The following is a 13305-nucleotide window of genomic DNA, read 5'->3' on the forward strand; positions in this document are numbered from 1 at the left end:
GAGACATTCGCTGCTGAGGTTAACAAAGACAGATATGGTGAAGAAACCACTTTGTTCAATAGAAACAGTTGATAATCTGATCGAAATATTGGTTTAGATTTCTAGTATGCCCAGTTTAGCTGAAAGGATAACACCACTGTATGACTGCTGCAGCCTTCGTAGAGTCTGAACCTACACAGCAGGAATGGATGTCGAAAAGGGGACCAGATTATGTGTTTACATGGATGTTTGTGAAATCAGATTACAGCTGGAAGTGGCTAATCTAGTAACTATAAAACATGTTTTTAAGAATGTATGGTAAACATTAGCTGAAGTGAATGAACACTGGTGTTATCCTCTCCTATAGTTGTGTGAATCAGTTACACTTTTTCCAACTGGAGCAACCAAATTTAACAAATCACAAGGTTTGGACTAATTCAATTAAAATTGGATAAAAAACAAAAAATGAAAATGATTTTTGAACAGTAAAAGTGATTGAGGAAAGAGATTCCTTTAGCTGATTTGTGGAGATAAATTTGGGACTGAAGGCTGCATCACGAGTGTGTTTTTTTCTGACGGCCGACTGTCAAACCGAAACAACTCGCTGGTAATCAAAGCAGATCACTGACCTGTTTACAAAAGTTTTTAAAAAAGGAAGCGTAAAAAACAGTCCTTTGTATAAGATGTTTTTAAAAAGAAAGTTTCCTCTTTCCAGGATTCAACTCCCTGGTGGGGGTGATCATGGGATTCTCCTTCCTCGTCAGTGCTGAAGTGTTCAAGCATGAGCCCCAGGTGTGGTACCTGGATGGGACAATAGGCATCCTCATAGGCCTCATCATCCTCACCTATGGAGTCAAGTAAGTGATGACGGGAGGTTTAATTTGTGGCCTTAATAAGTCGTAACGGGATGCACACATTTTTATGACTTCTGACGTCCGTTGCTCCTAAAGTAGTGTTGTTATGGTGACCTCAGAGCGAGGTCAGCGGTATTATACCACGGTTTTGCACTCGGTGGCTCACGTTAGTGCGGTCTTGGAAAGAGAGGAGTGAGTGGAGGGGTACTCAGCTGGTTGCAGTCTGCAACCACACCACTAGATGTCGCCAAATACTACACACTGTCCCTTTAAAATAGCATGTTTCAGGTCTCTGCAATACATTGCAATGCTCTGCATGCTCAGTAAAATGTTGAAGATGGTCCTTTAAAAGAGCTCATAGCCACTAAGTAATGAACGTTTTGAAGCTACTGGCTCTCAACAACAACAGCAACACTGTGTCTATTAGAGTTGTATTCTCCTTTAAGGATCACCGCTGGCCTTCCTTGGCATTGCCTTTGTGCCTTCCCCGTCCAAAGTCCCTGGGGGTTTTGATAAGGTAGGCACTGTTGGCATCACAGTCACTCTGCTGCACACCTCGACACGCTCCACCATCTCAGGACGACCTCTGCTTGACCTCTTCATCCAGAATGGATCCCGTGTACGAGTCCGCCGAGTTCACCTCCGAGAACCAGTCGTCGGGTGTGTACGACATGGCCTACGAGGCGCCGTACGAGGAGCCTGACCGCCTTGAAGCAGAGTACGAGAACACCGGACGGGCCATTGGGAAAATACCGGCTCCCCCTGCTCTCCCACCACCTCGCCATCCCGAGGAGGAGAAGAGGCGAGGCAGTTCCTCCTCGTCCTCGTCCTCGTCCTCCTCATCGTCCTCATCGTCCTCGCATGCTGAAGATGAAAAGAAAGAGGACATGGAGGATTTGAAGAAGGAGGAAGAGGAGGAGGAGGAGGAGAAGATCGAGGTGGAGGTGGAGGAGAGCAGCAGAGACCTGAGTTGGGAGAGGAGGTCTCCAGAGGCGGAGGCGGACGGGGGGAACTCATCACGCAGATCCTCATCTTCCTCATCATCGTCTTCATCGTCTTCATCAGCCTCTGAGAAGGAAGAACCTGTGGAGAAGCCAGAGCCTGAAAAGGACGGACCTGAAATCAAACTTTTTGTTAAGGTAGGGAGGGAGTTGGTTGGATTTTGAGCTCAATCTCTGTGACATTTTATATGTGTATGCACATAGACGTGCAAACTAACAACCTTTCTTTGAGCTAAGACGCAGGCCTCATAAATCTCAGTCATAATCACGTTCCTATCAGGAACAAGTGTGCAAGGTCAATGACTGTCTCCTAAAGTGTGCATGTATGGGTGTGTGTGTGTGTGTATGTGTGAAATGTGATTGTGGTGTGAGCATGAGTATGTGTGCACATGTGTGTGTGTGTTACCCTGGTTCTAAATATAACTTAAGTTGAACTGACAAGAATGTTCTGACTCAGTGGTGGGATAGCTGGGGATGGTTCCTGTCACATGCTAAGTGTGCTAAGTGTATCTATCTATGTATCTATATATCTATCTATCTATAATGAACATTGTACCTCCACACACTAACTGAATTTATTACATAATCTGCACATTACACACTAAAGTCCAGTTGGAGTATACAGCCATCATAAATCAGACACTTTGAATTTACAACCGCATCATTTTATAGCAATATAACCCCCGAGGTTATTGCAGTAGAGTAAGAGCGACTGAGGTGATAGCAGCACCAAGGCAAGCAATGCTGAAGTGCCTTAAACCTGCATTCTTTCTAATAGCCAGCAGGGGGCGACTGTAAATAGTCTGATTGCATACAAGTCTATGAGAAAATGAGTCTACTTCTCACTTGATTTATTACCTCAGTAAACATTGTAAACATGAGTTTATGGTCTCAATCGCAAGTCTTCTTCAATACAGCATGATGTTCATTAAGTACATTATGGTCCCATTTAGAGTCAAATAGACCATAAAGCAGGGGATGCTTAAGGGCGGGGCTACCTTGTGATTGACAGGTCACTACCACGGCGTTGTCTGTGTTTTTGTCTTAGAACTTCAGAAGTTCATGAAAGTCAATGGTAACATTTTGGTCGCCAAGAAATGTCTTGGTTAGCGTTCGGTTGCACATATCTCCAGCCTTTCGTGCCACTTCTGGTTTCAAAAACCAAGATGACGAAAACCAAAAACCATGATGGCAGCGGCCTAAATACCAAACTCGAGGCTTCAAAACGTCAGTCCACAAACCAATGGGTGACGTCACAGTGATACGTCGACTTCTTCTATACAGTTTATGGCATTTAAAGTAGCTTACTGATTCAATATAAAGATAAATGTAGCTATAAGTTCCTTTATCTCATTAGACCCCTCCTATTAGAAGAAGGACAGCAGGGCATCTCGACCGAAATCCATTTATAAACAACTTATTAACATTTATAACTGCAGATTCAGTGGATTACCGTAACAACCTTCTATTAATGATTAGCGCAATTAGCCAGCCAGTGGGACACACAAACACCTTCCATTCACGTGATCGGTACTAAATGAAGTACTAAGTATGGTATCACTTTAAGGGTACTTAAAGTAATTTCCTACAACGGCTGGGCACTGTAGTTTTTAGCAAAAAATCACCCAAACAGGAGGAAGTAGTGCATTTATTAGGGACTATTTTCAGATGCGGATGAACACACGTTTGGTGCTCTAGTGAGTATTTACAGCTCTATTACGGCGTAGGGATCAAGTCACAATGAACTACAGCGCCCATGCTCCTCATTAAGAAGAAACATATCACCCAGAGCAACAGCGTGGCTCATCTGTGTGTGTTTTAAATAGTTTTTAGACAACAATGCAGAAGAAGATATATGAGAATTCCCAGCGTGACACCGATGGGTGCTGATGCGTCTGAGAAGGAGACGATGACTCCCGATGATTCAAAGTCACCCGGTTGAATCAGAGCTGTAAGAGGTGGGAGTGGCAGGGCACCCTTGGGTGACTTGGTCTGCCCTCCCCCGCCTCACTACATTTCAGTGACACCCCCCCCCCCCCCCCCCCCCCCCCCCCCACCCCCCCCCCCCCCCCCCCCCACCCCAAGGGGGTTATTTTTGACCGACCCCGTCACGCCCCACTGCCGAGGCCTCGGGTACAAATTGAACCTCTCTCACACACACATACTCTCTCGCCGGTGCTCGTCCTCAGCTGACACTCTGACAGAGCTGCTATGGGACCAAGCGGACTTCACCACATGGACCTGGACTGGAATCTGCTGTAAACTGACACGGCTCACACACACACACATCTACACAAACAAAAACACACGAGCAAAGCGGGTTTTTCTTGACCATGACGGATACTGCAGCCGAGGAGGACAAGGACCCTGATATTGAGCTATTTATCAAGGTGGGAGGCTTTGTGTGTGAGGTGTTTTGGTGTTGTGTACATCCCAAGCTGACACTAGATCAGCTTTATTCTCACTTCTAAATTACATATCTGTACATATTCCACTATCTCACCTTGCATTCTGCCTGTAATAGTTTTATTTGAATGGCTCCTTTAAGCGTTGTGCATGCCATGTTGTTGTTGTTGTGTGCTGATTTTCCATGTGTTAACCTGACACCCACGTGCACAGACAATCTCTCTCTTTCTCTCCCCCTATGAATTATTACTGGGGTCCTTTCAGTGCTGAGAGCAGCGGCTTTAAATGGTCTGAAGTTATGGTACAATATGTGTTGGTATGCACGTGCCTGTTTGTATTTATGCACAGGTTTTAGCATGCCCCTTTGTTAGTTTGCTGACCAAAATAGTGTAGACATATTGCTCTCTTATAGCCATTTAGTGAGTTTAGTCACTACATATTGTTTTAGTTTAAGGATGGGAGTTGCAAACATATTCATAATAAACAATCTGATCATTTTTTTAAATGAGACTTTCAAAATATTTAAAGGAATAGTTCAACATGTTGGAAAATGTGATTTTTTTGCAGAGTTAGATGAGATGATTGACACCGCTCTCACTGTATGGAATGGTAGAAATTGTGTGGTTGGCTCTTTTGTAAAGTGGAGGTGATTTCTAGTAACTGGGCTGAATGTTTTCTGTATAAAATACAGCAAATCTGCCAAAATAGGTTAATGGAAATTGAAATTTGAAGTCTCTTTAGATTGACAGTGCAATAGGTTGTATGATTTTCTATAGCTGATACGCTGCTACAATTATTGTACAGTAGGAACCACATGTCCAAACGGGCAGTGAAGCGGCTAATGGAAGCAGCGTGGATTATTCATGTTGGACTCGGTGTTTCATTACGGTGTCCTATTGCGGCTATGCACGCACACACACACACACACAGACTCAAGTACACATATTCATACTACTGTATTTGCTCATATGCCAATTATAAGTACGTATGTCTGTGTGTGTTTGTGTACAGGCTGGTAGTGACGGAGAGAGCATCGGAAACTGTCCATTCTCTCATCGCCTCTTCATGATCCTCTGGCTCAAAGGGGTCGTCTTCAATGTCACCACTGTTGACCTCAAGAGGTAATATCATATCATATTGTATGTTTATTATGTTTGTATAGGGGTTAAAGAGGTAACACTTCATAATAATCATCTTTAATAAATGGTAAATTATTAGTTAATTAAACTTTTACAACCGTGGCATTTCATTCCAGATTGATAACAGAGTTTATAAATTGATTCCACTTTGATTAGGAAACCGGCCGACCTTTACAACCTGGCCCCGGGGACACACCCGCCCTTCCTCACCTTCCAGGGGGAGGTGCTCACCGACGTCAACAAAGTCGAGGAGTATCTGGAGGAGATGCTGGCTCCACCGAAGTAGGCCTCATAAACACACACGCAGGAAAAGGAAATAAGGCGAGCAACATCCCATCTTACGCCATCTTCTTGTTTCTTAGGTATCCCAAACTTGCAGCAAAGAATCGGGAATCAAACACAGCAGGAAATGACATATTTGCCAAGTTCTCCGCTTACGTCAAAAACACAAGACCAGATAAACATCGAGGTAAGCACAAAATCTGTTAATAAATGCATCTAGTAAGCCTTTATAACCTATATAGGTTCATCAACTTTGATGATCTTGTGACCTGGATATGTTTTTTGTTTTTTTTAATCATGCTTTTTATTGTTTCCTTAAGAGAAATGATTTCAACAAATGTGAATAAAAAGAAATATAAAAAATAATAAATATTTTTACATAAATTAAAATGACATTTTTAAATAACAATAATAATAATAATGATAATGATAGTGATGATAATAATAAATAAATAAAATAAAATAAAATATAATATGTAAATATATTTTAATAAATAAAAAATGGGATTTTTTAAATAATAATAATACAAATTAAATAAATAATATAAATAATATAAAATATAATATATCAATATTTGTTAATAAATTAAAAATTTGAAATTTGAAATAACAAAATAAATGATAATAATAATAATAATAATAATAATAATAATAATAATAAAAATAAAGCAATTGCCATTAATAAAAATACATAAATAAATAAAATAAATTAACATTTCGTGTTTTACATGTGTTTCAGCATTAGAGAAGAGTCTAGACAAGTCTCTGGCCAAGCTGGATGAGTATCTGACAAGTCCACTACCTGACGAGGTTGAGGTGGGACGCCGTGAGGGAGATTCCAAACGCAAATACCTGGATGGAGACGAACTGACGCTGTCTGACTGCAACCTTCTGCCCAAACTTCATGTTGCAAAGGTAACCTGCTTTGGATTGGTTCATTTTGGCTTCTCTTGATTTTGATTTAAAATGTCGTCTTGACGATACGATAACTTGTCTTCCGCAGGTGGTTGCGAAGAAATACCGTAACTACGACATCCCGTCTGAATTCAGAGGGCTGTGGCGTTACCTCGGCAACGCCTACAGCCGAGATGAGTTCACCAACACGTGCGCGGCCGATGTTGAAATCGAGCTAGCCTATAAGGACGTTGCTAAGAGGCTGGGAAAGTGAATGATTCGTCTTTTTTTTTTTTTTTTTTTAAGTTGCTGTGTAGCATCTCAAGTCTTATACCTCTGTAATAATACCGACTATAAACAAACGGAAGAGGATGAAACTCTTTGGTTAAGGTGATTATAGCCTACTGCTGATATTTCTCAAACGAATAACATGATTTTTTATTGAGGAAAAAAGGTTTGCAATTGATCGTAACCCCCTCTCCTGAACAGTGATCATAGCTTAGGAACCGTAACGGACAGACACAGAGATGCACACACATGACCGAACACATAATCTCCTGGCGGCGATAATAAAAAGTGTGGATTAAACAGTGTTTATCTGCTTTAAAAAAGCTTGACAAGCGTAGCAACACTAACTAACGGTCGATTTAAGATGTGAAAAGTTGAGCAGGGAAAATAAAATATAGTTGGTGAGCGCAGATCCCCAGTCAGCCAGTGTTGGAGGTTGTTTTCTCCTGAAGTATTACCCCTTTCTGCTTATTAAACCCTAATAATTTACATATGTAAAAGGGATAATGGGATGCATAAAGCAGGGTTTGATTATTTGACCCGTCCTCTTTTTTCTGTGCATTATGTTGTATTATTACATTATTGTTAAGAATGTGTTTCAGCCAAAGTAATTTGTCTTTTATTGGGGTTGCGTCGGCTTTGTAGACTTTAGAGATATGATATGTGTCTCCCTCCACAGTTTATGCATCACACTGGTCACAATCTTGGTGTATTTCAGATTAAAACTATACTTTCAACTTGATAAATCAGCACCCAAACAAACCAAGTTTACCGCATCTGTTGTGTTGTCATGTCATTTCAATCATGAGTGCCTTAGTGGGAATCAAGCTCTCCTCTGCCTTCAGCTCTTGACGTCTGTACAGTAAATTATATATGTCTGAATATAATATATAAATGTGAATTATTAATGTCATCAAAGGACTTCTCCTGCCCCACGGAGCTGTGTGATGATAATATAAATGAATGTAAATGATTGTAGCTCAGCTATATACATATTCTTTTCTGATGATTAGAACCATGAACCCACTGTGTATATGTCGCTTATTTGAATAATAAATCTATTTTCTCAGAGACTGAGCTTGAGAAACTGTCTCATTGATGCATGACTGTGGTGTACGCCGTACAAGAGAATGGATATTGAATGTGTCTCTCACGGCAAATCAAGCTGTCGTTGTGTGACATTGTGCAAATGTTTTCCAGAGAAATGGCAATACAAGAGAGCTTTGTTTATGGAAATGCATGCAAATTCATCTTAGGTGTGTCAGCGGGGGCTAAATAACGCTCCAAAGTTGGGTTACATTTTAGGGAGGAAAAACTGGCAGGGACGTTTTCAAAAGAGGTCCTTGACCTCTGACCTCAAGATATGTGAATGAAAATTGGTTGTATATTTATACATCTATATACAACATATATTTATTATTTTTTACACCTATCAGCAGCTATAACCCCATAATTTATTACATATTCAAGAGCGCAATACTGACTTAACAGTACAATAATTGAGTGCAATTACTCTGGCATTAATATTGCATTTATTTAAACTAATATTCATATTTATTTATACTTTTCTTGCATTTTAACACATGATATATCCTATTTTTCAGCATTATTATTTGCAGTGCTGTTATACATATTTCTTATTTACACTGTAAAAAACAAATGTAAAATAACGGAAATTTTCCGGCAGCAGGGGCGCCAGAAAATGTCTGTTAAAAAACGGGAAAATACTGTCCGTTAATTAACATTAATAAACTGTAAAAAAAAACAGTAATTATCTTTATATTATTAGCCTTTATTACTGTAATTTTACAATAAATATTTTACTTTACGGATTGGAGTTGGGCCAAGGTCTCCAATTTGAGGTTGGAAGTGAAGAAGCTCAGTATGAGTGGTGAACGGCGTAGCTGCTTTCTCACTTGCTTAAAAGGCTCTGTCCTTTCTGTTCATTTGACCCAACCGACCCCGTTCTCCCTTATATTTAGCCATTTATGCAGACCTCTCACAGTCACCACTCCTTCATGATCAATAGAGAGGAATAAACACAAGGAAAACCTTAAACGCTAAGACTGAACAATGCACGTCTTTGAAGTCTTTGCTGTGTACACAGCTTTTCTCCACCTTTTGCTTTCAGTGTTTGTTATCTCCTCACAGCAAGATCCCCGTCATCCCTCCCTCTACACAGAAACTTTACTGGATTTCCACCTCACAGTATTTCTATTTTTATGTTCTGAATACTGGTAGAAATATCAGCACTAATTTCCACAATAACAACCAGCTGAACCATGTCATCACAAGAGAAAAATGTCCCTAAATCGTTGAGCAATGCTTTATTTTTCTAGCACTTTTAACAAATGCAATGTGTCAAATGATTCAGTAACTTTTCAGCATCTCTACTATCACTACTATCACCTGGCAGCCAGCAGGTGGCAGTAAACACAAAGCTTTTATTGGTCTGTGACAGCATGACTATATAGTTAGGGACCGTCCTGTTTTATGTCTCCTCATTCTGTTTAACTACCTTCATGTGGCAACATGTCACTGAACATCAGTCACTATGGCCCATATCTATATATATTTACAGGCCTGCTGGTAATCAAAGCTTCAGCTAATAAAGCAAGTAACATAATGTTTTGATAAAGCAAAATAGATTTGAATACAAACTATTCTCAAGCAAAGAAGAAAGCAAGAATTGTGTCTGTTTTTTCTCCGTCCTTCATTTTGATGAATTGCAAGTTGTTGCATATCATAATGTCATAAAACTATACAAGGTTCGTTGGATGTCTCGAGACATATTGCTGTTAATTAGTGACATATTCCTGTTTTAACACCACAGAATTGTCATCCTTTATTGCCTCTTTGTAGTGAACAATGCTTCAGCTTTATTTCAACTTTATTTTATGTATGCCTCAGTCAATATCAGTGGTGGAAGAAGTATTTACTTAAGTAAAAGTCGCTATGCGCTAAAATGGAGCGTTTCAGACAGAGGGTGAATACAGGTATATTCAGGCCGACAGTATGAGGAAAATAAATGTTTTTTTTAACATTACAGCATGTAAACATGTTTTAGTAGAAACACAAAATACAAGTATGAACCTGAAAATGAGCACGATATAGGACCTTTAAAAAATTATATTTTTATAAAACGGTCATTATATCCTGACAGCATGAGACAGGTAATCTGGAAAAAGGCATGTGCCTCTGTGTCCTCCGGTGTCCTCCGGTGTTTCTGCATTGAGTACAATTACATAACTACATTTTGCTAATAAAAATACTTTTTTTGTGATCAAACTTGTATTATTATTTGAACCAAAGAGATGTAGACATACAATCAGCGATACTGCAGTGAATAAAGGTAATCAAACAAAACAATATATATAAAGGACTGGTCAGTAAGATTTACCTATAATGTGACAGACCACAAAAAGTCAATCAAAATCACTATAATAGATGGAGATGAATATACATGCACACACATATTATAATATATCATGCTGTCAAACGATTAAAATATTTAATCGCAATTAATTGCAAATTAATCACACGTTTTTATCTGTTCAAAAATGTACTTTAAAGGGAGATTTGTCAATTTGTCAAACAAAGCTATTATGACGGGCAGCAAAAGCAGTTTATGTCGTCATGCTGGTATTACCAGATTCATTTTAGCTGACTGTTGTTGTTTCCGTAACAGTATTCAATTATTCCAGTATTTCAGATTTGAGTTGAGTTACCGAAAGAAGCAACCAACCACCCAACAGTGGTTCAAACTGAAATGTCTCACACCTTCATGATAATTTAAAGGTGCTAAATAAGGGAGGATTTCTATTGCCTCTCAACTAGGGCTGTCAATCGATTAAAAGCAAATATTTTGATCAGCTCAAAATGTACCATAAAGGGATATTAAACAAGTATTTAATACTCTTATCAACATGGACAAATACGCTTGCTCTATGCAAATGTATGTATATATTTATTATTGGAAATCAATTACCACATGGACCCAAGCTGTTGCCTAGCAACGCAATTCTGTTGCAATTTTGTTGCAATTTTGTTGCAATTTTGTTGCAATTTCGTCGCTATGCGCTAAAACGGAGTGTTTAAGATAGAGGGTGAATACAGGTATATTCAGGCAGACAGTATGAGGAAAATAAAGTTTTTTTTTTAACATTACAGCATGTAAACATGTTGTAATAGAAACACAAAATACAAGTATGAAACTGAAAATGAGCATGACATGGGACCTTTAAGTAAACCTTAAAGTAACCTTTAAGTCAGATAAATGTAGTGGGTTAAAAACTACAATGTGTACCTCTGTATTGTAGTGGAGTAGAACTATAAAGTGACAAAAAATAGTGTATTATTTATACAGTAAACTCCACCGGTGCCTAACATTCTTCGTTTTCCTCCAGGCTGTAACACTCAGACGGTCCCTAACCGTCCCTCTCTGTCTGCTCGAGGGGCAGAGCCAACAGAAGAGGCTCGTTACCAGCGCTGCTCAACACAACGACGTCTTCCACTCCTCTTTACCCGGGATTTTAACCATTAATACCACCTCATATCAACACCCTGTTCAGCCAGAGACTCCACGAGAAAGGTGAGCGTCTTTCTGCCTCATTATTAAAGAAATAAGGCTGTAAGAAGAGGAGGAAGAGGAGGAAGAGGAGGAGGTGTGAGGTGCTCCGGGAGTGGGCGACTTGTCATTGCGGCGGTCAGTGACGGTTAGTGGCGGTGGTGTGTTTGGTGCGTGTTTTGGTATTAAATGTTAATATTATCCAGCCGAATTAAAGATAATGTAGCCAGAAATGGTGTAAGCTTGCTATTAAGTGTGCTAGCCACGTTAAATAAAGCGCAGCTGGCTGGTAACACAGCTAGCTGGCTGGTTTTCTAACTGCCTGTTATCACAACGTGAACCGCCGCAGCCTGAGCAGCTATTGTTTGTTATTACACCAAGCTAGCTTATAAAAGAGGTGATATTGTTGATATAAACCACTTAACTGCAGATTTTTTCCAGCCGAATAGTAGTTTTGTGTTAGGAAAATGTCCCTAGCAGGTTGTTGAAGAATAATATTCAGCTTTAAGTCATTATTTAGCTTGTTAAAGGTTAAATGTGCCAATTTTCAGACGTGATTCGTTAATCATGCACCTTTAACATGACAAGTGCTGTAAGCTGTCATTTAGCTGCCATCACTGTATTGTGTGTACAATGTAAACATGGCAGATGACATTTACACTGTGTCACTGACAGTGGAGACTTGTATGATGGTAAAACAGCAATTTATTGTATGATTCCATAGTTAATCACGATTAATCGAATAGTTGTCCATAGTTAATCGTGATTAATCGCAATTAATTGCATGATTGTCCATAGTTATTTGCGATTAATTGCATGATTCCATTATTAATCACGATTAATCGCATGATTGTCTATAGTTAATCGCGATTAATTGCATGATTGTTCATAGTTATTTGCGATTAATTGCATGATTCCATAATTAATCGTGATTAATCGCATGATTGTCTATAGTTAATCGCGATTAATCGCATGATTGTCCATAGTTAATCGTGATTAATTGCATGATTCCATAATTAATCACGATTAATCGTATGATTGTCTATAGTTAATCGCGATTAATCGCATGATTGTCCATAGTTAATCGTGATTAATTGCATGATTCCATAATTAATCACGATTAATCGCATGATTGTCCATAGTTAATCGTGATTAATTGCATGATTCCATAATTAATCACGATTAATTGCATGATTGTCTATAGTTAATCGCGATTAATCGCATGATTGTCCATAGTTAATCGTGATTAATTGCATGATTCCATAATTAATCACGATTAATCGCATGATTGTCTATAGTTAATCGCGATTAATCGCATGATTGTCCATAGTTAATCGTGATTAATTGCATGATTCCATAATTAATCACGATTAATCGCATGATTGTCTATAGTTAATCACGATTAATCGCATGATTGTCCATAGTTAATCGTGATTAATTGCATGATTCCATAATTAATCATGATTAATCGCATGATTGTCCATAGTTAATCGTGATTAATTGCATGATTCCATAATTAATCATGATTAATCGCATGATTGTCCATAGTTTTTTGTGATTAATCAAGTGCAATCAACAAGTGCTGTTATCTATTTTTAGCTGTCATAACTCTACTATGTGTACAATATTCACAAAGCAGGTGACATTTACAGTGTGTCACTGACAGTGGTGACTTGTATGATGGTAAAACACCAACCAGGCATTTCACCTTGTTATACCCAACCCAGAGAGATAGAGACAGGGTTTTTCCTCTCTCTCAGCTTCCAGAGATGATGTTCATCATATTAATTCATGCCTTGTAGGCCCACGGTGTGTTCTTTGGAAATGCTTAGCTGCAAGGGCTTGTTATTTTGGCACGATTTAACACCTTGTTTTGGAATGAGCCTGAGGGGAAA

General features: G+C 39.1%; 2 protein-coding genes across 5 annotated transcripts in view; both read left to right on the forward strand.

Moving 5' to 3' along the window:
* Positions 1-475: 475 nt before the first annotated feature.
* clic5a (chloride intracellular channel 5a) lies at positions 476-7920 on the forward strand. Of its 4 annotated transcripts, none has more exons than XM_037761767.1 (6): positions 476-836; positions 5252-5361; positions 5536-5661; positions 5742-5848; positions 6401-6576; positions 6665-7920. In XM_037761767.1, the coding sequence occupies exons 2-6, from the start codon at positions 5306-5308 to the stop codon at positions 6827-6829; spliced, it is 630 nt and encodes a 209-aa protein (XP_037617695.1). In that variant the 5' UTR covers positions 476-836; positions 5252-5305; the 3' UTR covers positions 6830-7920. The 4 variants fall into 4 exon arrangements, with proteins under 4 accessions (XP_037617695.1, XP_037617692.1, XP_037617693.1 ...); XM_037761764.1 differs by lacking the exon at positions 476-836 and adding an exon at positions 1427-1972; XM_037761765.1 differs by lacking the exon at positions 476-836 and adding an exon at positions 3993-4224.
* Positions 7921-11429: 3509 nt separating this feature from the next.
* mgat5 (alpha-1,6-mannosylglycoprotein 6-beta-N-acetylglucosaminyltransferase) overlaps positions 11430-13305 on the forward strand; it is a 74201-nt gene continuing 72325 nt past the window's right edge. Inside the window, 1 exon segment of the mRNA XM_037761682.1 lies at positions 11430-11558. The gene's annotated coding sequence lies outside the window, so the exon portion shown is untranslated.

The sequence above is a fragment of the Sebastes umbrosus genome, chromosome 24 (assembly GCF_015220745.1).
Source record: "Sebastes umbrosus isolate fSebUmb1 chromosome 24, fSebUmb1.pri, whole genome shotgun sequence".
Taxonomy (NCBI): domain Eukaryota; kingdom Metazoa; phylum Chordata; class Actinopteri; order Perciformes; family Sebastidae; genus Sebastes; species Sebastes umbrosus.

Coding starts and splice junctions, on each gene's coding strand:
- clic5a (XM_037761764.1), top strand. CDS start 1,442: ATGGATCCCGTGTACGAGTCCGCCGAGTTCACCTCCGAGAACCAGTCG. Junction 1,973..5,251: donor AAATCAAACTTTTTGTTAAG/GTAGGGAGGGAG, acceptor GTTTGTGTACAG/GCTGGTAGTGACGGAGAGAG. Junction 5,849..6,400: donor AAGACCAGATAAACATCGAG/GTAAGCACAAAA, acceptor CATGTGTTTCAG/CATTAGAGAAGAGTCTAGAC.